This window comes from Eumetopias jubatus, unplaced genomic scaffold (genome assembly GCF_037043125.1).
Source record: "Eumetopias jubatus isolate StellerSeaLion01/CBP00866 unplaced genomic scaffold, mEumJub1_p1.0 scaffold_2, whole genome shotgun sequence".
NCBI classification, from domain to species: domain Eukaryota; kingdom Metazoa; phylum Chordata; class Mammalia; order Carnivora; family Otariidae; genus Eumetopias; species Eumetopias jubatus.
In genome coordinates, this window is record NW_028274808.1 from 144,258,666 (window position 1) to 144,284,285 (window position 25,620).

Consider the following 25,620-nt stretch of genomic DNA (forward strand, 5'->3'; position numbering starts at 1 on the left):
TGGTTAAGCGTCTGCCTTCGGCTCAGGTCATGATCCCAGCATCCTGGGATGGAGCCCCACGGGAAGCCAGCTTCTCCCTCTCCCACTCCCCCTGCTTGTGTTCCCTCTCTCTATGTCAAGTAAATAAAAATAAAATCTTAAAAAAAAAAGAATTTAATGGTAGGTCTCAGGACATATTTCACTATGGATCAGTACTTTGGGAGAATGATCATTATATTTATCCTTGTCTGAATTTTTTGTTACCTGAAGTAATTTAAACTCCCAAAGCAGCACGAGTCTTTGCAATCAGTTTTGGACCCTGAAAAATATAAACAAATAAGAATCAGCAGACGAAGAGATGGATGACTGTGTCAGTTATACAGTTAACTCTCCACTATATAGGGGTGAATTCAAGTACATCTCTGATGCCAACAAGCTGGGACAATGGAAGTCAGAGAAAAAAGAATCCACTCACCCCTACAATATAGATATTGTGTTCTTCCTATGCCAATCTCCAGATTGTGACCAATCATCACCACACCCCTCACCTTCCTCCACATGTTAGTCATAGCAACTGGAAGGTTTGCAGAGAAAGTATAGCCACTATGTGCTAATCATCTCTATATCTAAATGAATGTCTTCTCTCATCAAGGGACATTTTTCTTTTTGTAGCATATATATCAGAAATGGTTTGCATCAAACCTATTTTATCAGTTTTGTTTTATCTGATTTGGTTATCGGTGTCCCACCCTCTTCTACTAAAAACACAGGCATATACTGGTAAATGTACACTTGACAAAAAGGCAGAATTATAGGATATCTTTTAAAATTATAATGATGCGGGGCGCCTGGGTGGCTCAGTCGGTTAAGCGTCTGCCTTCGGCTCAGGTCATGATCTCGGGGTCCTGGGATGGAGCCCCACATCGGGCTCCCTGCTCGTGGGGAGCCTGCTTCTCCCTCTGCCACTCCCTTTGCTTGTGCTCTCTCTCTCTCTCTCAAATAAATAAGTAAAATATTTTTAAAAATAAATAAAATTATAATGATGCTATATTCAAATATATTGAGTAACATAAAGGCTTACTAAATGTAGCCAATTATAAATCCAGTTAAAATTGCTAAATAATAAGATTAAGATAATTCCTAATTACTAGTCTGTTGGAATACCAAGGTATGCTCCTAAATGAGTTTAAAAATATTTTTTATAAATATTCCCCCAATATCTTGTTTGCACAATTAATTTGCTATTAAGTCCTCTTAATCCATTTAGCTGAATTGATCAGTTTTTAGGCCAGAAACTGTCTAAATTATCTTCAGTTAATTACATATTCACTTTATAGTTCTCTCTACCAGGAAATAAATCAAACTTACTAATTCTCTTAACATATTTGAAAATTATGCTTCTTCCTAACATTTAGTGTGAAAATTGGGACTATTTCTTAAATATCATAAAATCCTTTAATCTATTTCTAAATAAATTTAAATCTCTCTGGCATTATTTTCAAGTTATAGATTAGTGGAATATTCTTTTCATTATGCATTACAGAAAAGGCCCTCCCAAGGATTTCGAATGTGAAAATGAGCTGCACATACCTCTTCCTCAAAGCAGGCTTCCTGCTCTTGGCCTTGGCAGCACTTTTCCAGTAGACCAGAGAAATCTGCAATGACAGCCTCAAGTTGTTCTTCTGTTATTTGTGGCTTTTGCTTCACAAGGTTAATGAGAAATCTATAATTTAAACAAAATAAAAGAGAAATCTGTTATGCAAAGGTATTTTTCTAAAGCCTTCCTAGTGGAGAATTTTTAGGGCCCTCTCAACCCTCTGCCCCCAAACCTTACTCCATCAACCCATCACCAGACTCACAACCCCTACTCTGTCCAGTGCCTTCATCAGAAAGACTGAGGCTAGAAATAGACAGGTGTTCTACTGGTCTGGATTTGTGCAGATTATAGATGAAACATGATTTTATAGTTCCACCGTGCTTACGTGTAGTAAGATACAGTCTTTTTCTTACTTACCTGGAATATCCTTTCCAGTTCTCCACTCTAGAGTACATCCTATCCATACTCAAAGGCCCAGATTTCCAAACCCCTGCCATCCATAATTATCACACCGTTACCTGAGCACTGGCTCCACCAATCATCTGAGCTACTCAGTTAGCAACACTTTCATATGGGAATTGATGTTGACCGGGGAATAGGCAGGAAGACTTGTCAGAGGAGGCAGCATTCTAACTGTACCTCAGAACATGACACAGATTGTGACAACAGAAAAGGGAAGAACAGGTTTTCCGAAATGAAGGAAGACCATTTCCAAAGCAAGTGGGTATTAAAATGCATGGGAATTTGGAGAACATAAGTTCCATTGACTTGGATTACCATCACCCCATTACAGGATGCCCCACACAATGAACTGAAATGTGCATTCCATCTCATAACACTCATATTTCATGGTTGAATCAAATATTATGGTTATTCTCTTCAAAAAGTAAACAGTGTGAAAAAAGGCTCAATGGTGTTTTTCTAGTGTTTTGGAATGGAAATACCCAAACTTACTGCCAAGACATATCCCAATTCTCCAAAATAGATTGCCCGCTTTCCCTCAGTCCCAACATGTATCACAACAATAGTTACAATGGAGACTATTGTTACAAACAAAAAATCGTCTGCCCTTGTGAATTTTTCCAGACCTGTGTTCCAAGCAGGCTGTGAAGACACTGAGACAAAACTATTTTAAAAGCCACTTTCAGTGCTTTGGGGCAACAATGTTCTCCTAATGAGCCCAAGATTGTTGGGTGTGTAAGGCAGAAATTTCAACTACTATTTAGTGTTGTTGGTCTTCTCCATGCTAGCAAATGACAATTTCTTACTGTTGCTTCATTCTTTGCAGTGCTACACCCTGAGCTTGGCACAGATCCTTATGGAAGATGAACTTGTCAGCAGAGAAGGGTGAAGGGGTGTATGTTTCGTCCACCACTAAGCTGCTGAAACACGGCCTCCTGTTGGCGTATGAAGAAGTGCAGCACTGGCCAACACCAGGGTTTACAGGAGTCTCCTCGTGCCTGATGCATAATTGTCCAATAATAAGGTCAGCCTGGTTAGGAGAATGAGAAAGAAGACAGCAAAGCAACTCAGCATTAGCCACTAAGTTGATTCAGGTTTCCAGAGAATCACTGCGATTTTTAATGTCCAGTAATTTATAAATATTACAGAAAAATCTGCTACCTGTGTAGGGTCATGTGTTGCCACATTGCGGATTCTTTTTTACCCATTTGTTTGGGATAAACCTCACCATTTAGTGGCAGATTTTCCATCGATAATGTTGAAGATAGTCCTTTCAGCTAGTTCTGTCAGCTATTTGAAATACACTTCCACTTACACACCTACTTCCAAAGGGGACAAAATTATCTGCCCTGACCTAGGAAATCAATACATGGCTTAAATTTCTTATGTATATCTAGCTGAGCTTTCTATTTTATTTTGCGGATCCAGAGAATCACTTTCTGAAGGTAAGAATAGCACAAGCCTAACCCACTCATATACATACATACATGCACACATGCATGCATACAGCTAATATACAATCCTAATTGAAAAGAAGTAAGGCCGGGGCACTGGGTGGTTCAGTCGGTTAAGTGTCTGACTCTTGATTTCCGCTCAGGTTATGATCTTAGGGTCTGGGATCAGCCCATCTATGGCTCTGTGCTCATCTCGGAGTCTGCTGGAGATTCTCTTTCCCTCTGCGCCTCCCCACCCCCTAAAATAAATAAATAAATCTGAAAAATAAAAAAGAAAAGAAAGAAGGCCAAAGTGTGTGTGCGTGTGTGTGTGTGTGTGTGTGTGTGCGTGTGTGTCTTAAGGCTTTCCTCATGTAAAATCCTCCTACCTCCCACATGACAGAGATATTTCTTAAACACCTAGCAATAACTTGTAATAAGGGTCAACAGGTTTTGTGTGTATATATCAGGCCAGTGCTGAATGAGTTACAAGGATTACCTCATTTAAGACAGTGTGGGTGGTAACAATTCTTATTCCCAAATGTCAGATGAAAAAGCTGAAGCCTAGAGAAATAACTCGCTTTCCAGAGTGACGCGACTAACAAGTGGTGAAAGTGGGAGGAGGATGTGGGCAGGAGCCTTCCAGAACCTACACTTCTGATCTGTCACAACGTCCTATGTCCCTGCAGCCTCTCAATGTGTGGAATTCAATAAATGATGAAGACGATGCTGAATCACAGGAATCCTTTCACTCCTAACTTTTGGTGGAAAATTCCAAGACACGATTACTAGCTGGCAAATAAGTCCTCAGCATCAGAAAAAGGAAAAAGAGGAAAAGGGAAACAACAAATGTACAACTTTGTTCACAATTGTGATTTTAAGGGAAAAAATAATGAAAGAAAATTCAGCCTGTAGTCTTACATGTGATGCTAGTGACATTAGAAAGTAAAGATGACTGGCATTACTAACTAGAAAGTCATGTTATTATTCAGAAGGACTTACCCTGCTCTATATTCTTTACCTTGTTAAAGGGGGAAAATGTCCCTAATATAGTAAGATTATACTACAAAAGGCAAATATATAAGTATGGCTGAAAATAAAATGACTAATTTTCATCTCTCAGAAGTGAAGCTTTCTATTTTTTTAACTCAATTCACGTTCTTTTCACTGCGTCCATTAGACCAAAGCCAGTGCTCATGGGTGCACAATGGCGTAACTCAGATACGTGGGTGAACTAGATGCAGGGGGATAATAGCAGCAGTGGAGGTGTGTGAGACAAGCAAGGAAATTCTGAAGAAGGTATGGCCTTGGGTGCTGGAGCTTGGGCTCCGGAAAGAGGTGCATATGCATTCAAATATCAGCCCCACCATTTCCTACCTGGGAGACATTGGTCCTAACATAACTTCTTTGAGCTTCATTTTCTCTATCTATAAAATGAAGATGATAATGGGGCATTTCAAAAGGGAGTAGTATAATCGTTAAATGAGAGAATACATTTTTTAAAAGAAGTGCAGTGTGGGTCTTTAGCATAATCCTGAAGAATTGCTATGTTGTTATTAGGGTGAAGTGATGGTCTCCATGTTGGTTTAGGAAAGGTGGCTGGTGAGATGCAGGGCCTCAAGGTGTAGGGGAGTTTGAAGTCCAGTAGGCTCACTCCTTGGTTTTCTTTTTCTTCTTCTTTTTAACAACAAAGTATATAGTGAACAAAAAGAAGACATCATGAATTGAACGACTTGTTGGTTGTTATATCTTTCCCATCCATAAATCTTGCTCAGACAGTGCTGGATATACCAGCCATTCTAGGACAGGTGGCCCAGCCACATGCCAACTGTTCAGAGCTGAGTTCATGCCCTCTCCAACTGTAATGAGTTGAACAAGCCTGGTAAAACCATCTCCACAGTGGTTTTTACCATTTGCCCTAGGTGGGAATCATGAGACGATTTCAAGCCACATGGGACAGAAACAATGGGACTAAACAAAACACTCACCGCTCCCTCACCACAGGCCAACTGTTTGTCCTCACTGAGTTGGCAACAAGTAGCTGCTGCGGTTGCCATTTTCCTGGTGAAGGCCATCAGCTCAGGTGGGGTCAGCTGAGGGGCCTTCTTTGTGTATGCAACAAGAAACCTGGAAGAAGCATTTTTCACCAAGTCCTGAGTCATTCATGAGTTTTGGGACTCCTCACTCCTCAAAGACCCTCTTTTGGTATCAGAAGCCATGAAGTCAGCTCATTTGTTTTATCCACATGGTACTGGGACCACCTTTCGAGATGCATTTACTCTAACAACCACCCCCTGTACTTCTATTCTATCAACATATCACAAACAAACGCTGGATGATAGGCTGAATTCTATTCCCAACCTCAAAGCTTCACTGATGGTAATTTTGATCTATTCCATGTTTTGACGATGACAGACTACAACAGAATAAATAGCTTTTCTGCAAGAATCTGCATGATTTGGGGAAGCCAAGGCCAGTACCAAAGATCAGACCTTCACAAATCATTCTTCTTCCTCCCTAAAAGACGGAAATGGGGATCCCCACCTTCTCCCAAGGGAAACTGGGTGAACAGATTACACTGATTTCCAATCTGAAACAGGGGCTGAAACTAGAGTAGTGTTGGGTGACTAATTTAGGTTGCTATTTCCCTCACCATTTCGTCATTTTAAATCACTAAGAATATTGTTTAAAAAAACAAAAAACAAAAAACATACGCATTTTGTAAGTAATATTCTCCTAGCTTCTGGAAGAGGCCACAGCTTCGCTTTGCCAATGCTTGGCTTTCTTGGATGTATTTCTCTAATTCTTCTTCCTGAAAATACAAGCATTATCACATACTTTTTTCTCTTCCTGAACACAAAACTTTGTAAAAATTGATCAATAATACATTATTCTATTATGACACCAATCTTAGAAAAAACAATTTTAGAGGTTTTTTAATACTAAGGATAATAAAGTGTGAATTGTGAGAATTAAAGCAAATGGACTTTGGGGAGATTAAAATTTTGTGAATCACACAGAATTCAATCTTTGGATAAAGGACTACAGTTCTTTCTGTATAAATTCCTGCTTTTCTGGAACTGTTCAACAATGAATATTATTTTTTTTTCTGTCAAGGAACTTTTGGTTAACATTTTTACTTCTAAAGTAGGCCACTAGTTGTTGACTACTAGTTAATAACTACTTAATATCTAGATGACTACTCAATAGATATAACTCGTTAGCTACTAGTTAATAACTAGATGCTCTCAAAAAAAAAACAGTATTTTTAATGGATAATATCCATTACAGCAGTTTTTCAGACTCTCCCTAAAGCTAGAGCAATTTACCCCTTTATCCTGGCATTCAAGACGGTTTTCAGACTGGGAGCACTTCTCCAATAACTCCTGGTATCCTTTAGCGACTCTTAAAACAACTGGGACAGCAAGTTTTGTATGTCTTCTCGAATATTCATAAGTAAATCTGGAATATGTGTGGAAAATATACCATGTTATTGGAATTAAGAGACAATTTATTCCTGTGTTATATGGCATGCAAAAGTTAAAATTCAAATACATAAACCTGGAAATCAAATTATGACTTGAACTATATGCATGGTAAAACCATTAATACAAATAACAATCCCTCCAACTGTTTTAAAATGGTATTTTGTTTTCTTCTGCACTCTTCACCTGGGTTTTTCAATTATGAGCTTCACAGTCATTCATTCAACAAATGTTTTTCCAGTGCCGACTCTATGCAAGCATTTCTCTAAGCAGGAAGGATTCAATAATGTATAAGATAAAATGCCTGACCTCTTAAAAGCATACATTATTGAATAAATAAAGCATACAGAATTGAATAAGCAAGAAATACGTCATCAAATTCAGGTGGTGATAAATCAGTGAAGAGAAGATACAACAGAAGGGGAAAAGTGACTCCTGATTGACAGCATTCGTTAAGAAATGTCTCTTTGTACAAATGTAGGGACCCGAAGGGGTACGTGCACCCCGATGTTTATAGCAGCAATGTCCACAATAGCCAAACTGTGGAAAGAGCCAAGATGTCCATTGACAGATGAATGGATAAAGAAGATGTGGTATATATATACAATGGAATGTTATGCAGCCATCAAAAGGAATGAGATCTTGCCATTTGCAACGATGTGGATGGAACTGGAGGGTGTTATGCTGAGTGAAATAAGTCAGTCAGAGAAAGACATGTATCATATGACCTCACTGATATGAGGAATTCTTAATCTCAGGAAACACACTGAGGGTTGCTGGAGTGGTCGGGGGTGGGAGGGACGGGGTGGCTGGGTGATAGACACTGGGGAGGGTATGTGCTATGGTGAGCACTGTGAATTGTGCAAGACTGTTGAATCACAGATCTGTACCTCTGAAACAAATAATGCAATATATGTTAAGAAAAAAGAAGAAGAAGAAGAAGATAGCAGGAGGAGAAGAATGAAGGGGGGGGAATCGGAGGTGGAGATGAACCATGAGAGACGATGGACTCTGAGAAACAAACTGAGGGTTCTAGAGGGGAGGGGGGTGGGGGGGATGGGTTAGCCTGGTGATGGGTATTAAAGAGGGCACGTTCTGCGTGGAGCACTGGGTGTTATGCACAATGAATCATGGAACACTACATCAAAAACTAATGATGTAATGTATGGTCATTAACATAACAATAAAAAATTTAAAGGGGGGAAAAAAAAAGAAATGTCTCTTTGGACCACTCCTTTGGAACAGAACCTGGGTGAAGGAAGCTACATAAAGATCTGGGGGAAGATCATTCTCAGCTGAGAAAATTTCTACTGCAAAGAACCTTTCTAAGTGAAGAACTGTTTCTGTTAAGCAATTAGCATTGGACGTGTGGGTGGGTCAATTATCCAAGATAATTCTTGGATGTACTAATTGTATTTCCAAGTCACAGAAGTAAGTCATATTTAGTTCTGCCACCAATAAATTGCCAGTGCAGGTTTCTTCAATCTGGACTTTGTTCCTGTCTGCGTAATTTTATTTAGCAAACGATGTGTGAATGTCCAATCTGAAAGCAACAATAGAGTGATATCCTTAGGGAATATTAAAAAGAAAATTGGGCCATTATATTCATTCTTACATTAGAACCAGACTCTTAAATTTATAAAGACCCTTGGAGATCATTAGGCATAATATCCTAAGAGTTGCAAAAATCTCTCCTCTGATGGTGTCCATAGATACACACTGTACAATAAAGGGCAATGTATTAACTTGACTGCTTGCTTCCCTTAAAGGCAAACAGAATGAGAACATGTGCTATCAATTATATCGATACAATTAGCTACTATACTGCAAGTGTCTCAATGTATGTTTTGATTTTCTTACAAAAAAAAAACGTACATTAAATAAATAGCAAATAAACTGTTCTAATAAAAGCCCTTCTATCTACCATTATCTACTGAGTTACACTTTGGGAGAGTTCTTAAAACATGCACAATGAAAAAGCACATTCTTAACCATGAGCCCTTCTTATCACAAAATACTCGGATCTTATTTGGAAGCTCAGTGGTGGTCTTTCTATGAGTAATCCATACAAAGATGACAATGCTTCTGATCCCAGAGAAATTGATACAAAATAAAATATAACTTCAGTTAATATAGTGGAAGTCTCATCAGTATAAGATAGATCCCATTTCCTTATTCCCTACTTACCTGCTTAATATATTTTGACTCTACATTCTAGTATCACCCTCACATACTGAGCTCAAAAACCATAGCTATCATTCCCCATGTCAGCCACACAAAGCTGTCAACTACATCCTAATCTTTACTTATGTGAACATACATTTACCGAGTGTGTTACCTTGCCATGAAAAGATCTTTTTCCCTTGAAGAAAATTGGTTGAAATCTCTTTCTCCTAAAAACCTATTTAGATTTGGAGATAAGCCTTCAGGTTTGTCATCATTTTCTGCATGAATTATGCATTGACCAAGTTCAAGTATGGGCAATTTGCAGCATTCTGCTATTTTGCTTGACAGAATATCTTGTTGAGAACATATGTAGGACATAATTTTTTCCTGTAATAGGAAAAATGAAGTATAGGTTTTAAAGGTTTATTCTTTAAGGTGGGACTTCAGGGCCAATTCTAGGAAGGAAGGGAGGGAGGGAGGATTGAACGGTGGGAGGAAGGGTAGAAGGGAGAGAAGGAAGGGGGAGGGAAGCAGAGAACTAAGGAAGGAACAGAAAGAAGGCATTTTACTTTGTCTCCCATTTTAGTGCTTTCTCCCTAGTCTGCCTTTCCTCATTCCTTTTCACTTACCCCTGTTTGTTCAATTCTTCCTTTCATAGTAGTCAACTAAAACCTATTTTATTGTATAGGGAAGATTTTTAAAACAAGAGAGAAATATACGCTCCAAACCAAATGACATGCACATTGGTATATATCTTTCTACGACTACTGAAATTTGCTACTGGACGTTCGCTGTTGACGTCCTAATACGGAGAGCAAACTTTCTGCTCCATTGTTAACAGAACAATCTGCAGTGACCCACTGTGGCCTCCAGAGGGCAGGCTATAGATAATGACATGGCAGCTCATCTAAGTGGCCAGAATGAAGCCGAGCTTACATATCCCTGTCACGCGACTAAAAATTCTATGCATTCTCAATAGAGACAATTAGAAAGCATTATTCAACCGTTAAAATCAATTTACATACCATACTGAAATTAATTTTGCCATTTTAAAGGAAAAGGGTGGTTATGAGCTCCAAAAATGGAAAAATAATTTTTTAAGTGCCTATAGAAATTAGTAAAATCGTCGATTAAAACCAAGAAAACTAATTTCAAAGAAAAACAAAATAGTTCTTATTATGGTGCCTACTATGCAGGTAAAAACTTTTAAAAGGAAAAATGAATGAAATCGGAAATCTGTCTCTGGGAATCTCCCCGGGCTCCTTACACCAGGATTTCTGCCCGTGCTCAGAGACCGTGCCCCTCAGGCCTCTTCCAGCCTCAGCTTCCGGCTGCCTTCCAGGACTCTTTCAGCCAAACTGCGGAGGGACCGGCTGAAATAAGCATTTTATCCTCACGTTCGATCTTTTGGAAACCATGTTCAAGACTAGATTTTCGAGCCATTTGAATATCTAAGAGCAATAATTTTAAACCTTCTTGGAGAAGAAGGTGTCTCACCAGGGACTGGAGAGGGAGTAATTTGGGGATAGACGGGCCTCAGGTACAGTATCAAAGAAGCCTAAGGTTGGCCCAAAATAGACGAATGCTACGCTGCTTAAATGGTGACTAACTATGGCATGCTCGAGGATTCTGTGTTGGGGATTTTTGGGTTTTGGTTTTTAATTCTCCTAGAGCCCTCTATCCACACCTCTCTTTAGCGTGTTAGCTTTGTACCTTGTAGAACAGTTTCTTGTGTTATTTTTGTTGTTTCTTGTGCTATTTTGCTGTATTCATATGATAGATACCTCTATGTGATAGATATAATAGAGCCCCTTCTGTGTGTCAGGCATCCTGCTGTCAGCCTGTGGAGATTAACAGTAAACAGAAGACAGTCCCCAAGCGGCTCATCTCTCTCCGACTATAAATTCCTTGAGCTTAGCTTGTGCCTTCATAACAAGTGTCCTTCACAGTGTCTAGCACACAGAAAGTATTCAATATATATTTGTCAAATGAAATAATAAATGGATGGAAAAACAAATTTGTTAAAAGAGTCTGTCCCTCCCCCACCAAGATCCTATGTGGAATTTACAATCTCCTTCAGAAGAAAGAATGAATGAACGGGGCACTTGTCTCGTGAGAGGAGAACATCTCTTAAGTGAAAGGATCAACAGAAGATGGTTTCAGTTTCACTATCAAGAAGTCTGTGACTTTCCTCAGCCAGCTAGTTACCCTACCCTGCGACCAACTCAAACGGCCTTCTCCCATTCAGAATGAGAGCAAAAGAAAGAGAAGTTAGTGGAACTTCTTTACCCCATCCTGCAGACTCTTTACCCCTCTTTACCCCATCCTGCAGACTCTTTACCCCTCTTTACCCCATCCTGCAGACTCTTTACCCCTATTTACCCCATCCTGCAGACATTCCAGCACGTTTCCTCTGCAACATTCCTCATGTATGTGGGCCACATCCAGGACCAGTTTCTGAATTTCAGTAAAGTTAGCTTTGGAAAACTTCTGACTCAGTTTTGTAACCGTTCTAAAGGAGGGAAAGAAATAGAAGTCAATCCTGGTTATCTACCAACATTAAATAATAGTTAGAGTATTAGAGTAGTTGCTGCTCCGAAGAGAAAGAACTGAATGAAGTGTTCCTGCTGTCCCAAAAGAAAAGGAAAAGCATTCTAAGTCCTGTCAGTTCCAGCCCAATCTTTCATGGCAATGGCTTTCTAAATTGATCTGTCCCCACAAATAGTTTGGACAGGATTTATTTGTCTTTAACACCTTTCCCGTGAATTGGGATGAACTCTATCTTTTCGCTGCTCATCTATGATGCTGGGTGTTTGGAATCACCTTAGTGAGTGGGCAGGAAAAAATTAAAAGGACACACAAGTAAGAAAGAGAAAATTCCAGGAGAATAACAATCATTTTTTACTTGGGAGAAAAACACACTTGTGGGACTACAGGAAGGGGTGTCTGTGTGCAAATCAATGAAGTGAGACAAGAGAGTAGAGCCGACTAAACATCCAGACATGTCAGCACGCCAAGCCACATAGTGTGTGGCCCAAAAGGGAAGTAAGAAGGAAAAAATCGTGTGACTTCTACATATTTCCTTACATTTTAAGAGATGTCTAGATGAAGGCCCTACTCCCTAGAGCAACTGGTGGTGTTGCTGCTTCTGATAAGAGTAGATTTTCTTTATGAATGTGTAACATTTAAGTGTAATCACTTACGGATAGTAAATGATAAATATAGTCATTATAATAATATTTTAATTTATATTTTGTTAGTAATTCATGAGTCAATCTACATTTCCAATAGCGTTGGAAGGTAGTTAAAGCAACATCTGACCTATTCCAAGAAAAAAATTTCGGGCAGTCGTGGAACTAACTCCACAACTACAAACTTTATCCCAAATCTCCACTGTGTATAGTATGTTTAAATGTACAATTTACCAAGCAAACAAATAAATAAACTGTGAATGCATGGACTTAATACTCTTCCATTAGCATCTCAGATACTTTCCTCGACTAGAAATGTCTCATAAAAGTTGAAGAGCACTTTAAACCAGTGACGTAGTTTCATATTTTCTAGTAGCCACATCCAAAGGTAAAAAAGAAACAGTTAAATCCATCTTAATAATATTTGTTTTGATCCCAATATAGCAAAAATAATACCTTTTCAACATATGATTTCCTTCTTCTGTGGAAGCTAAAAAATAAAACATATGAGTAGACCAACAGAAAACAGAATCAGACCTATAAGCACAGAGAACAAACTGATGGTTGCCAGAGAAAAGGGGTATGAGCATGAGCCTGAGCAACATGGGGGAAGGGGAGTGGGAGAAACGGGCTTCCACTTAGGGAATGAAGAAGTCATGGGAATAAAAGGCACGGTATGGGGGGTAGAGTCAGTGATGGTATAATAGTGTTGGGTGGTGACAGATGGTAGCTACATTTGCAGTGAGCATAGCGTAAGGTAGAGAGAAGTTGAATCACTACGTTGTGCACCTGAAACTAATGTAACTTTGTGTGTCAACTATATGTGAATTAAAAAATTCTTTAAAAAAGTTATTTCAATATGCAATTAACATAAAAACCTATTAAGAAGATATTACACATTCTCTGTTTCATACTAAGTCTGTAAAATCTGGTATGTCTTTTCCACCTGGAGCACGGTTCCTCATTTACATCAGCCAGATTTCAAATGCTCAGGAGCTGCACGTAGCTAGCGGCAGCCATGCCATGTAGCACCGCCTTCAACCATTGGTAAGTCTGATTTTTACATCTGGTGTCCCAGTCTCAGCTGTCAGGAGACAGACAGTTCAAGATCACTGACCTAGCAGACAGTAAGGGAAAAAAATCCTGATCAGGACCTAGAAAACTGGGCTCTGCTGACTTGCAGTGTGGTCCTGCGTAAATGGCTTTCATCGCTCTGGGTCTCAGTTTATTTACATGTAAAAATGAAGAGGTTGAGCTAGATGATTAACTGTCTGGGGTTTTTTTGTATTCCTCTTTATCCTAACAACAAAGATAGAATATGAGACAGAGGTAAATTAAGTAGGCTTTAAAAAGTGTTCAGCAGCAGACTCTCAGTTAGCTTCCTTCCAATCCTGGGATTTCATGATCGTAATTACATTAGCTCTCATCAAAGGAACCTTCATTCTCTACAACAGTGACAATGAGAAAAATGAGCTCAAACGGCAAAATGGTCGTTTTGCAGATCTCACCTTCTTCCCTAGATACCGCTTAAACTTACATGGCTCGGAAGGTTCGGGGTCCAAAATTTTTCATTACTGCACATATATGTTGATTTAACAAACTGCTGTCTCTTAATTCTTTTATAATCAATGCTGTCTAGATACAGAAGAAACAAGTTGTCAGAAAAGGATGTATTTTCCTTTGCAGGTGCTAATATTTAGAAAAACAACCAATACAGGTAAAACATCAAACCATAAAAAATTTTACTAAAATTATAGATGTGTTCTATTTGTACAGAACTTTATTCATTCTTTCTTTCTTTTAGGTTAGTTTATACACATCGAAGCCAGACAGATTTATTTCAAATACCTCAAAACAAGAACATTATAACTTTCTTACTTGGGATAATGAATAAACAACTGTACTTTTAAACAAATCGGAACCTGATAATTTCTTAAACGTTTGCTTTATCACAAAAAAAGAATGTCACAGCCTGACACTCTGGGAATAGTCACAGTTCTTAGGAAGTTTTTCTTGTAGGACTTCTGGTGGCAAGTGATTACGTGTGGGTGTTATTCTAGCTCTCCAAACCTAAGAAAGCTACTCACTTCTCTAAGCCGAAGCTTCCTTTTGTTAGATAATGATGTTTACACCTCAAATTTGTTCTAAGGACCAAAAGAAATAACGAGCTTAAAGTATTTGTTTTCTTTTCCTCCTCTCCCTCCTTCCGTACCTCCTTTTCTCCTCCTGCTCCTCCTACCACATCTTCTTTCACCTCTTAGTCCCCTCTCTTTCGCTTATGTTATCACCCATACCCCTGTCTTCTTTCATCTCCCCCCACCCCCAATCTCCCGTCCTTAGTCTTATAATAATTATTGGCCAAAGGAATGAATACAAAGCAGCAAGTCCGGCTGTTTTAGCCCAAAGAATATCAGACTGCTGAAATATGCTCAATTCTGAACATGGTATTCTGCATGCAAAGCATATTTCCAATTTTAACTTTGTTTGGTTTTAATGAGTCATAGCTAGATTAAAGTATTAGTTCAGATATCTATACAAATAGAATACCTTTGTTTGGAAGCATTCGACTGCATTTTCAGCTTTGCAGCAATGTGGAATTATTTTGCCATAGTGGGCAGCCAAAGAGAGAATTGTGGGTGCATACAGAAAAGGGTGCCTTCTTGCTATCTCATAGATGTACCTATGAAATGAAAAGGAGCTGTAAGGTTTGCAAACATATAAAAATAGGACTACTGCTAAAACTGGACTCTAGAATTTGCTTAAAGAGTCAGAAAACAGCCATATTTTTTTCCACACGCTGAGAAAAATTTTACTTACTAGAGGTTCCCGGGGGGAGAAACAATCTGACCACCAATACCGTATTTCATTATGAGAACCAAATAGGCAGAAATGCTGAATATGATTCTTATCAAGGTGTCCTTTTCAATAAGCACACTCAGACATGCTTGGGGGGTCAGTAAATCCAGACCTCCACTAAGTAAGACAGAAAGGTGGAGGTTTGTTATTTTCTCTTCTTCTTCAGTACAGAATGGAATCATCCTCCTTGACAATCTCCATAGCAGAGATGGTCTAAGGGCAGGCTCTCTATTTCTCTGGCTCAGGCGTGCAAGAGAGCAGCGTGCAAGACAGACGTGATGGAGAGTTAGATATAGGATTCCCCAACGGAGAACCTGAGTTCAAGTCCCTGCTTGTACCAGCACTGTGCCCTCAGTCCGCAGTGCGAATTATCTTAACCTTCTAAACCTCAGTTTCCTCATCTGCAAAATGGGAGGAAGAATGACAGGAAAAAGGACAAACGACTTCAAAGGCAGGTCATGATCATTAACCCAATCAGACGTGCCAAGAACACATGGTCCAACATCCTAAGTGCTCGGTAATGGCTAGCCTTAAACCTTCCTGGAGCTCTAAAATTTTTTTATTTCCAGGCATTTCGGTGAACATGAAACACCAAATATTTGACTCCAGAAGGAATCACTTTGTGTGGTACTAAAATATTCTTAGGCAAGCTAAAATGGAAAGATTAAAAGGGGGAAAAATGTACATCTCAAGAGACTAAGGGAAAAACTGGTGGGTCTGGTGTGTGGTCTGTACCACATCTACCACTCATGCTGTGGAAACAAAGTTGCACTTAAAATGGCTCACCTAATTTCCCAGGGCAGGACCTCAGCAGGTGCAGCGTTATTGCCACTTCTCCATATTTTAGAGTATATCCCTAAATTGCCATAATACTAGATTCTGCTTGATACTGCTCTCCTTCGGGAGTTCTAATTTACCTTTAAATTGTATCTTTACCTGTTCATGAACATATCCCTGTTTTCTTCATATGCTTTACAACTGGTGACAGGTTCTGGAACTTGGAAGGGTGGAATTGATGCTGGAGCAGCCTTTTTGTGTGTTAGTAAACAGTTATGTCTTTCTTCTTCACTTTGGCTGCAGCAATCTGAAAGTCCGTACTTTTCAGAAATTTCCTTCTCATGGCAAATTTCTTCCAGAAAGACAGATAGCTATAAGAAAGATTTGGATTTTTTTATTGTTTGTTTGTTTGTATGTTTTTGAAATGTATTTGTTTGAGAGAGTGAGCGAGTGAGAGAGAGAGCACAACTTGGGGGAGGAGCCGAGGGAGAGGGAGAAGCAGGCTCCCCACTGAGTCGGGAGCCCAAGCAGGCTCCATCAAAGGATCCTGAGATCATGACCTGAGCTGAAGGCAGACGCTTAACCCACTGAGCCACCCAGGCATCCCAAGAAAGATTTGCTTTTAATGAAAGACAACTAAGTTTACTTTGAAATTCTGTAAAACACATGAGAAGTTTTCTAATATCCAAAATCAGAACTACAGATTAAAAAACAATTCCCTATACAAATCCCAATATATTTAACTTCAGCCTATGAAAGCTTTCTTTCATGCCTTTTTGGAAATGGAATTTTGGTTTCCAACTTTGAGAAATACACATGACTATTAGACAAAATTACTTTATCTTAAAAAGGCCATGCAGTATTTTATTTCCCCCAAAAAATATTTGAAATATTTTATTTTTCCCTTTTATATTATCAGCAGTTTGGCTCCATGATGTCTAGAAGCTATTTAAAAAATACATAAACCACTTCTTTTGTTGCCTTAATTTTACCAAAATCAGATGATGACACCAGTAGTCTAAAGAATGCCTCTGAGAAATACAGGCTTCATTTTTCTCAGGAAAGTTTTATTTAGCTTTTATAACTGCTAAAATTTAGGAAACCCTAGAAATTTTAAGTAAGACTTTCAAATCCCAATCCACATAAAAATCATGCCTTGAAGTTTACAATGATAAATCATCAACCTATAACATTATCATGAACCCCTCATTGGACATAAAATTGCAATATAGAATGTATTTTGCTTCATTTATACATGTTTTTAGATTAGCAAGACAAGCCAAAAATAAAGATGCAAAACAGGGAGTTTAATTAAATCATCAATTTCAGAGTTGGAAAATATTTTATATCTTTAAAAGGGCATCTCCTCTACAACATTCCAGATATAATGACTTTTGGCCATTCATCAATTCCATCATGACAGAAGATTCTTTGGGCCTTTTGTCCCATAATTGAGTCACTCTGATCATTATAAAATTCCTAGTTTTCTCCGTTGAGATAAAATAAACAATAATAACTATAATTTATTGACCTTCTACATTAAGATGTACTAAAAAACTGTTCATTGTTTAACTGAAATTCAAATTTAAGTGAGTTTCATATTTTGTTATTGCTTGTTTGCTAATCCTGGCAACCCTCAGTATGTGCTGTGTTCCTCACATTCACTATAAGCGTAGAGGGTAACGAAGCCACCAGTGGTACTTTTGGAGCCTGATGGCTTTTAAGTTTAAATCCTGGTTCTGGGCTCCCTTAAAAAAGTTACCTCTCTGTGCCTCAGCTTCCTCAACTGGAAGAATAGCATTTATCTGCTAGGATTATTGTAAATATTTAATAAATTTATATTTGTAGGCAAAGCGGGTATTCTACCAGTGAGCCCAGCAAGGGTTTCTTGGCTCACTGGACATCGACCTGATTCATCAGTGCTATGTTCTAGGTCATAAAATATTTTTATTATCCATGGGTATGTAACACTTTCTAGAATAATGCCTGTCATGTTGTGTGATTAATAAAAAGTACCTTCTATTACTATTATTATATCTATCTTTATGACAACCCTGAAATGGAAGCTATTATTATTCCTTATTTTATAGATAAGGCAACTAAATCTCAGAGAAGTTAAGTAACACGTTCATGGTCATCCAGATACTCGAATTTCAGAACCTGAGCTCTTAGTCACGATGCTTATATTGTCTCTTTACAACAGGCACCCACTCTTTTCTGCCCTCCTCAGCAATTCAGTGTTAATCCAGTTCCTCTTTCATGCAACAGCTCTTCAAATATTTAAATGTATTTCTCATGTCTTCCCTGTGTCTGCTCTTCTGCCTGCTAAATTTTGGTCAAATACCACAGTGGGATATTATTATTATTGTTATTATTGTTGTTATTATTATTATTATTATTTTAGAGTATATCCCTAAATTGCAGTAATACTAGATTCTGCTTGATACTGCTCTCCTTCGGGAGTTTTAATTTACCTTTAAATTGGATCTTTACCTGTTCATGAACATATCCCTGTTTTCTCACCTGGTTTTCTAAACACTCTACAGGATGCACACTGCCAGTGGATTTTTCAATTACAGTCAGTGTATCTTTCACCATTTTGCTTACTTCTTTGTAAGTGGCTTCTTGAACAAACTGAGCAAAAAATATGGTAGATCTGAAACAAAAATACATATGAATGCTTAAGGAACAGACATGTCAAATGCTTTTGCTCAGGAGTGGTTTTTGTTTGTTTTGGTTTTCTGTTATGTGACCTGTTTAGGGGGTGACTTTTGCTAAAAATTTATGTGAAATTAGGTTCTAGTCATCCAGAAAGAAATGCCAGTTTTTTGCCCCCGTCCCCCTAAAATACACATATATCTATTAAAAAATCAAAGTAGATTTCCCATAAGAGTGGTTCCTGCTTTTGTGGTCACCTACCCACTGCAGTGTAGCTATAACTGAGGACATCTATATTCTATAGCTTTAAATTTAAGCAAAGAATTGCTCATTAAACCTCTGCCTGTATTGACTCCCAGCGTGATCAAGATCTGATCCAAGACAGTGTTCATGGATTGACCCAAAGAATTGTTTTAACAGGTTTCTGGGTGCAAGTAGTAGCAGTAACTTACTACTTTAAATTCCTTATTAGAAACTTCAGGAGTATGGAATGGACAGCACTCAAAAGAAAAACACTCTACAAATAACAGAAAGTAGAATGTTTTACTTCTATTATCTGCTACTAGGATTTACATAGTATTCAGAATAGAGCATACTGTAATATCAACCTATCGGTATTGATGTGGGAAATTCCTACATTTATAGATGGTGGTCACCACTGATTTGATACTGATCTTGAGTTTCTAAAATCTGATTTGGTTTTTCCCATGGAGTTTCAAGGGATCTAGAGGTTAATATCTAAGGCATGGGCCAACAGTTCAACCTCTTCAATATCAATTTGATATTCAATATAAGAAACGTCTTCAATTTGCTTTTGTACTTTCCAGAACTCATGGGGCTATCCAACTTCATTTAATTACCCCCACGAAAATTATCATTGCTTCATATTTGAAGTGCATTTATGTGAGCAAAACTTACAGGTCAACTAAATTCATTTCTGCAGAACATTGGGAAGAATCCAAAATGGAAGCTGAAAAGCAAAATAAACTCCATGAGAAATGGCAACTGCACCAGAAAAATGAACATTGTTACACAGAAATGTTTGTGTTTAAGTTAGAACTATACAATTTTGGAACAATTTAGAACTATATAATTTTGTATTTAAGTTAGAACTATACAATTTTAGAACCATACAACTGAGAAGACATTAAGGAGCATCTATCCAAACACCTTAATTTTGTACTTGAGAAAACTAGGAGACTAAGGAATAGCTAAGTTAATGAGAATAATTTATGGTAGAGCTAGCACTAAGATCCAATTGTTTGGTTTCCCCCTGTACTGCGATGTTCTAATTGGCTTGGAAATCAGAGGATTAAAAATACATTTCAGGGGCGCCTGGGTGGCTCAGTCGTTAAGTGTCTGCCTTTGGCTCAGGTCCTGATCCCAGGCTGCTGGGATCGAGCCCTGCATCGGGCTCCCTGCTCAGCGGGAAGCCTTTTTCTCCTTCTCCCTCTTCCCCTGCTTGTGTTCCCTCTCTTGCTGTGTCTCTCTCTGTCAAATAAATAAAATCTTTAAAAAAAAAAAACATTTCAGTCCTCCTTTGAACATGATTACACCACAGTTCACTTGCCTATTTACATCCCAGTCACACCGTTTCTTCTTTAGTCAAATAATGGTCCATTATTCGGAAGTAAAGAACAAAGATGTTACTTATTTTACCAGTCTGAGGGGGTTTTGTAGGTAAAGGAACCAGGATTATAGACTCATATATAGAGCTAGATAGAGATATAATATAGATACACATATTTCAAAGTTAATATGTATACCAATTAAATAGTGTACAAAACATTAATTCAATGTTAACTGTATAAGCCATTCATAAAAAATGTTAAGCACTGCCATGATTTTGTAAACCTCTTGTAAAGTCACAAGTTTATCATTCATTTAAAGATATTCACCATTAAATATTTTTCCTCCATGTGGAACAGTAAGTATAAATAAATCAGGACAAATGATTAAATGCAAATTTAAGAACTTTGATATAGAGAAAAGACAAAAAAGAAAACACAAAATATCTTACCTATTCCATATGCATTTCTATGCATTGTTCTGGATTCAGAACAATTTAGTAGGAAAATTAAAGAAATTGATACCACCCACTTCATTGCTATTTTGTTGTTGGCAAAGGTGGGGGGGGAGAATATTGAAAATCATGCTGTAACTCTTTTATACCTTTCTCAAGCAATGCCTGTTAATTAGTAATCTTTTGTTAGTGTATGGGGATATCTGTTACTTTATTTCCTTAGGTTGCAAATGGGACAACTTGTCGATAATTAACAGCACAGGGATTATTTGCATTTTATGTTCAAGGACACAGACTTCTTTTGGGAGGGGAAAAAAGGGGGAAAATACTTGCAAGTTCATCCCATTTTGCAAATATAACAAATACTCTTCTCAATCTACAGCATGTTTAAAGAAATCTTTTTTTCCTAAATTGCACAATAATTAATTCCTTTCAAATTAAAAAGTTAATGGAGCCATAAAGATAAAATCTCCAGACTTCCCATGAAATTCAACTAAATGTAATCATTCATTTAAAAAATATTAATTGAATGCCTATCATATGCCAAGCACTGGACACCATATTTGACCAACGCAGATTTCATTGAAGAATACATTGCTTGATTATTATGTTGTTTAGCTCAAAAATCCTTTCCACCTGATTTTATATCAGTAAGGTCCATTTTTAAGTATAGTATACTGTGTATGGCTTAACAGAAAACTTTGAGCACACACTGGTGAACGAAGCCCTATAATAATTTTATTTGTTACAAAATAATTTTGCATGTATATTCAAACTGAAGTAGATCAGTTGCACTGTTCATTCAGCAACTCAAAATGATTATGTTAATACTACGGAGAACTTAAGAACACCTGCCTCATTCCAGGAGCAGTTCCCCTATCTGCCCTGTCTGTCAGGGGCTCTCTATTTTAGCTGCACATTTAAATCACTAGAGGAACTTTTAAAATCCCCATTGCCTAGACTGCACCCCACACCAATTAAATCAGAACCTTTGGAGGTGAGACCTACATGTCAGTATTTTCTAAAAACTTCACAGATTATTCACTCTTCCAAAGTTAAGATTAAAAAAATAATGAACTACAGGTAAAAATAAATAATATGGTGCCTTCATTGAGTGCAGTAATACACAGCCATCAAAATAATTTTGTGGAAGAATATTTAATGATATGGATGGAAATAGTCTCATAGTATGTCGCTAAGTAAAAAACAGGGAAAAGATATCAAATAATCCCATTTTTTGTAATTCCTCTGTCTTTCCCCCTGCTCCAAAAAAAAAAAAAAAAAAAAAAACAGTTTAGAAGATCACAAAGTTTTAACACTGGGTTTCTCCAAATGGTAGAATTACAAGTGAATTTCTCTTCCTCACTCTTTTTCTCTTTCAAAACTTGTTCAATGAAAGGTTGATCATATAATTTAAAAATAAAGTGTAAAAAATTGAATGAATTTTTTAAAAAAATATATTGCATAAGTCAGAGAAAGATGAATACCATATGATTTCTCTCATACATGGAATTTAAGAAACAAAACAAAAAGCAAAGGGAAAAGGAGAGAGAGAGAGAGGCAAACCAAGAAGCAGACTCTTAACTCTAGAGAGCAAACTGATGGTCACCAGAGGGGAGGTGGGTGGGAGGTAGGAGATACAAAGATTTAGGATAGCAAGATAAGTTCTTCATTGCTGGTCAAGTAAAATTCCTGTTTGATTGATCATTTTTGTTTATTTTCTGCTACATGTGGCCACCCTAGGTTTTGTCTCCTAAGGAACACGCTGACGGGAACAAACCTTGTTCCTTCCTCCGTAGTGAAAGTCATGGCTGACCTTGTCTGCCCATTTGCGTATGAGTGGGTCCCCACTCCCCTACTACCCTGAAGAGGGCTCTTTACTCAAATATATGAAAGAAACAGCATCGATTATGAAGAACTGAACGCATTTTATGGAACAAACTGTAAACAGTGTTGCTAGGCAGGGGCAAAATATCCCAAAGCCTTTCACAGTGCCTGGTCCATAATTCACCCTTAATAACATTTACTGAATGAATGCTGAATGTATTTGTTCAAAGACAGGAATTGAAGGTAGAGGATGCAAGTGCATCTGGCAAATCTCAGATTCTATAAGCTCTGATATCTTTGTGACTTGACAAACCATATTTCAAGTTTTATGCTAATGTGTACTATATATTATATATAATCTGATTATTATTATATTATTATCTGATACTATATATTATATATATATATAATCTGCAAGGCTGGACAATCTAATCTCATCCTTTCATCAAAAGATTAGAGGGTCATATGCAAAATGCCTGGCAAGTAGTAGGCATTTACTAAACATGGTTATTTCAATATAATAAACAGACACATAGCTACAAATAATAGGTGCACATCAAGCTGAGACGTATTCTGTCAGCCACTGACTCATCAGGACTGACAAGACTAAACCAGGACTAACAACTCACTGTCAGTCCAGGTCCTATTTGAATCTTTCTTGTGATAATGAGCTGGTTTGGTGCCGTCCTTTGATCTCCTTCCATGTTCTGCCTTCCGGAGCAGGTTTCTGCTTTTCCCTGCCCTGTGATCAGAAAGGGAGTACAGTGTCACTGTTAGACAAGCGAGCTCAGGCACCCGGTTTGAATTTTTGCCCTACCCCTTAGCCCAGCATGACTTCGAGTGAGTTATTTAATCCTTCTGAGCTTTATTTTCATCATCCATAAAATGAAGGTAGTGATAATGCCTCCTTCATGACTGAATGAAGATTAATTAATGAATGTAAATGGCTCAGAATAGGGTCTTGCGCCGAGTAGAACTTAATAAATGGAAGTTTTATGTATTCATTCAAAAGTGAAGTCTGCATACCAGACACTGTTCTTTGATGGGAATAATCAGCAAAACTTCTCAGTGAGGAGTAAAGAGCAAGGACTGTTTCTGTTAGCCTGTTCCTTAGGAGATGAAACCTAGGGTGGCCATGGGGAACAGAAAATGAACGGAAACCATCAAATGAATGGGAAGTTTACTTGACAAGTAACAGGCGCCATCACCGCTCTCACTGAACTACACCTAATAGAAGAGACAGACAGTTATGTCGGCAATCACAACATGGTGATGGATACAGTGAGAAGTGGAGTGAAAAGAGGAACACCTGATATTTTTCAGGGGGGTTAGGGAAGGCTTCACAGAATGAGTAGCCTCTCAGGGGAGACCAGGAGGAAAAAATGGAGGTGGGCCAAAGAGAGGGAAGAATGTCCCGGACAAATGTAGAGAGCAGTGCAAAGGCCCGGAGGTAGGAGCGTGGCGTATTTAAGGAACTGGAAGAAATGCAATTTCTTTTTTTTAAATATTTTATTTATTTATTTGTCAGAGAGAGAGAGAGAGAGAGAGCACAAGCAGGGGGAGCCACAGGCAGGGGGAGAAGCAGGTTCCCCGCTGAGCAGGGAGCCTGATGTGGGACTTGATCCCAGGACCCTGGGATCATGACCTGAGCCGAAGGTAGACGTTTAACCGACTGAGCCATCCAGGCATCCCAAAATGCAATTCCAATGAAACACAAAGGTTTAAAGATGGGGAAATTTACTCTGCAAAGGGAATTTCTGGCACAGTTTGCAGGGTCCCATCTCAAAGACATTGTATATCAAGTTTACACCTCATCCTAAGAGAACAGCAGACTAAAGAGGGAACTGATAAAAATCACATTTGTGTTTTGAAACCATCTCTTGTTATAAAAGGGAACAAGACTATGAAGGAGACCACTTAGGAAGTGCAATAAAGTGGTCCAGGAAGCAGCCTGGCTGAGAGTAGTGCTAATGGAAAATGACAGTTGTGGGTAGAGTCAAGTGATATGAGTGAGAGAAAACCACAGGGACTTACTTACTGAACACACGTTCAGTTTGGGATGAGCTTACTGAGCTTAAGACAGAGTGGCCAGTTTACTCAAAAAGTCAGGGTTTTAGCCTGTTGACTTAGTGTAATTATTAAGCAGAACACCTTGGTTTTGCGTGTGGAGGTATCTTGAAGATCTCCAGATGGAGAAGTTGATGGGCGGTTAAATAGTGCTCCTTGTCCTTTGGGACAAGATCAAGGTTGGAGATGGAGATTCAGGAATCATCAACTTGTAGAGGGTCTTTGTAGCCATGTGATTGGAGGAGAAAATGAGATCATCGTGAAGAGAGGTACCCTCTCTTTTAAGAGACAACAAAAAAGAAGAGCTTTGAACCACAGTTTGCCTACTAACTGCAAACAACCCTTGATCTATATGTGTCATTGCTCAAAGTGTAGCCCTGAGTACACAGTTCAGGTTAAACACTTTTCCATTGCTGATTCTGTTTACTTTTTCATAAATCTATGAAAATGCTCCAAAGAAACATAGCATGATAAACTGGATGTTGGTATCAGACAGATTCTAATCTCGGCTGTGCCAATTATTAGTCATATAACATTAGGCAAATAATTTCTGATTCTTAATTTTCTTTATAATGAAATGATAATATTTCCCCTGAATTTTTATATATAGATGAAATAATGTATTAAAAAATCTGATACCTAAAGACACTTTTTCAATAACCATAATTATTATCGTGATTACCATTGCTATCAGTGTTAAGTATTAGATGTACTCTTCTGCCAAGCAGTTAAGCTGTACATGTGGTTACTAGAAAAATGCCTTCCCCTCAGACAATACCAGATGCCTTATTCTTCTGGGATCTATTTTGATCTTTGTGGGTTTGAGTGGGTAGTTGTTTGAAAGTTTGGTTTTCATCTTTTATCTTTTATGTCACTTCCCCTCCTCATCAATGCTTGTAAAAACTTTATCCATCCTTTAAGATTTGTATCAAATAATTTTCCATGAATGTATATCTGATTCCTCCCTAACTAGAAAAGAACCCTCTCAGGGCACCTGGGTGGCTCAGTGGGTTAAGCAGTTAAGCGTCTGCCTTCGGCTCAGGTCACTATCCTAGGACCCTGGGTCGAGCCCCTGCTCAGCGGGGAGTCCGCTTCTCCT

At 38.2% G+C, this 25,620-nt stretch overlaps 1 protein-coding gene across 1 annotated transcript; it reads right to left on the minus strand.

Moving 5' to 3' along the window:
* Positions 1–253: 253 nt before the first annotated feature.
* LOC114206833 (alpha-fetoprotein) lies at positions 254–20,709 on the minus strand. Its single transcript, XM_028100745.2, has 14 exons — positions 20,625–20,709; positions 19,523–19,574; positions 18,470–18,602; positions 16,106–16,317; positions 14,861–14,993; positions 13,851–13,948; positions 11,505–11,634; positions 9,295–9,509; positions 6,801–6,933; positions 6,186–6,283; positions 5,460–5,598; positions 2,845–3,068; positions 1,570–1,702; positions 254–298 (listed from the first exon to the last, which is right to left on the minus strand). The coding sequence occupies exons 1-14, from the start codon at positions 20,707–20,709 to the stop codon at positions 254–256; spliced, it is 1,830 nt and encodes a 609-aa protein (XP_027956546.1).
* Between the last annotated feature and the right edge of the window lie 4,911 nt (positions 20,710–25,620).

Bases quoted from the DNA above. Each gene is read 5' to 3' on its own strand.
- LOC114206833 (XM_028100745.2), bottom strand. From the start codon at position 20,709: ATGAAGTGGGTGGTATCAATTTCTTTAATTTTCCTACTAAATTGTTCT. The intron at 19,575-20,624 runs GTAAGATATTTT...TTTGCTTTTCAG, and splicing joins TAGAAATGCATATGGAATAG to CTTCCATTTTGGATTCTTCC. The intron at 18,603-19,522 runs GTAAGTTTTGCT...TTTTTGTTTCAG, and splicing joins GAAATGAATTTAGTTGACCT to ATCTACCATATTTTTTGCTC.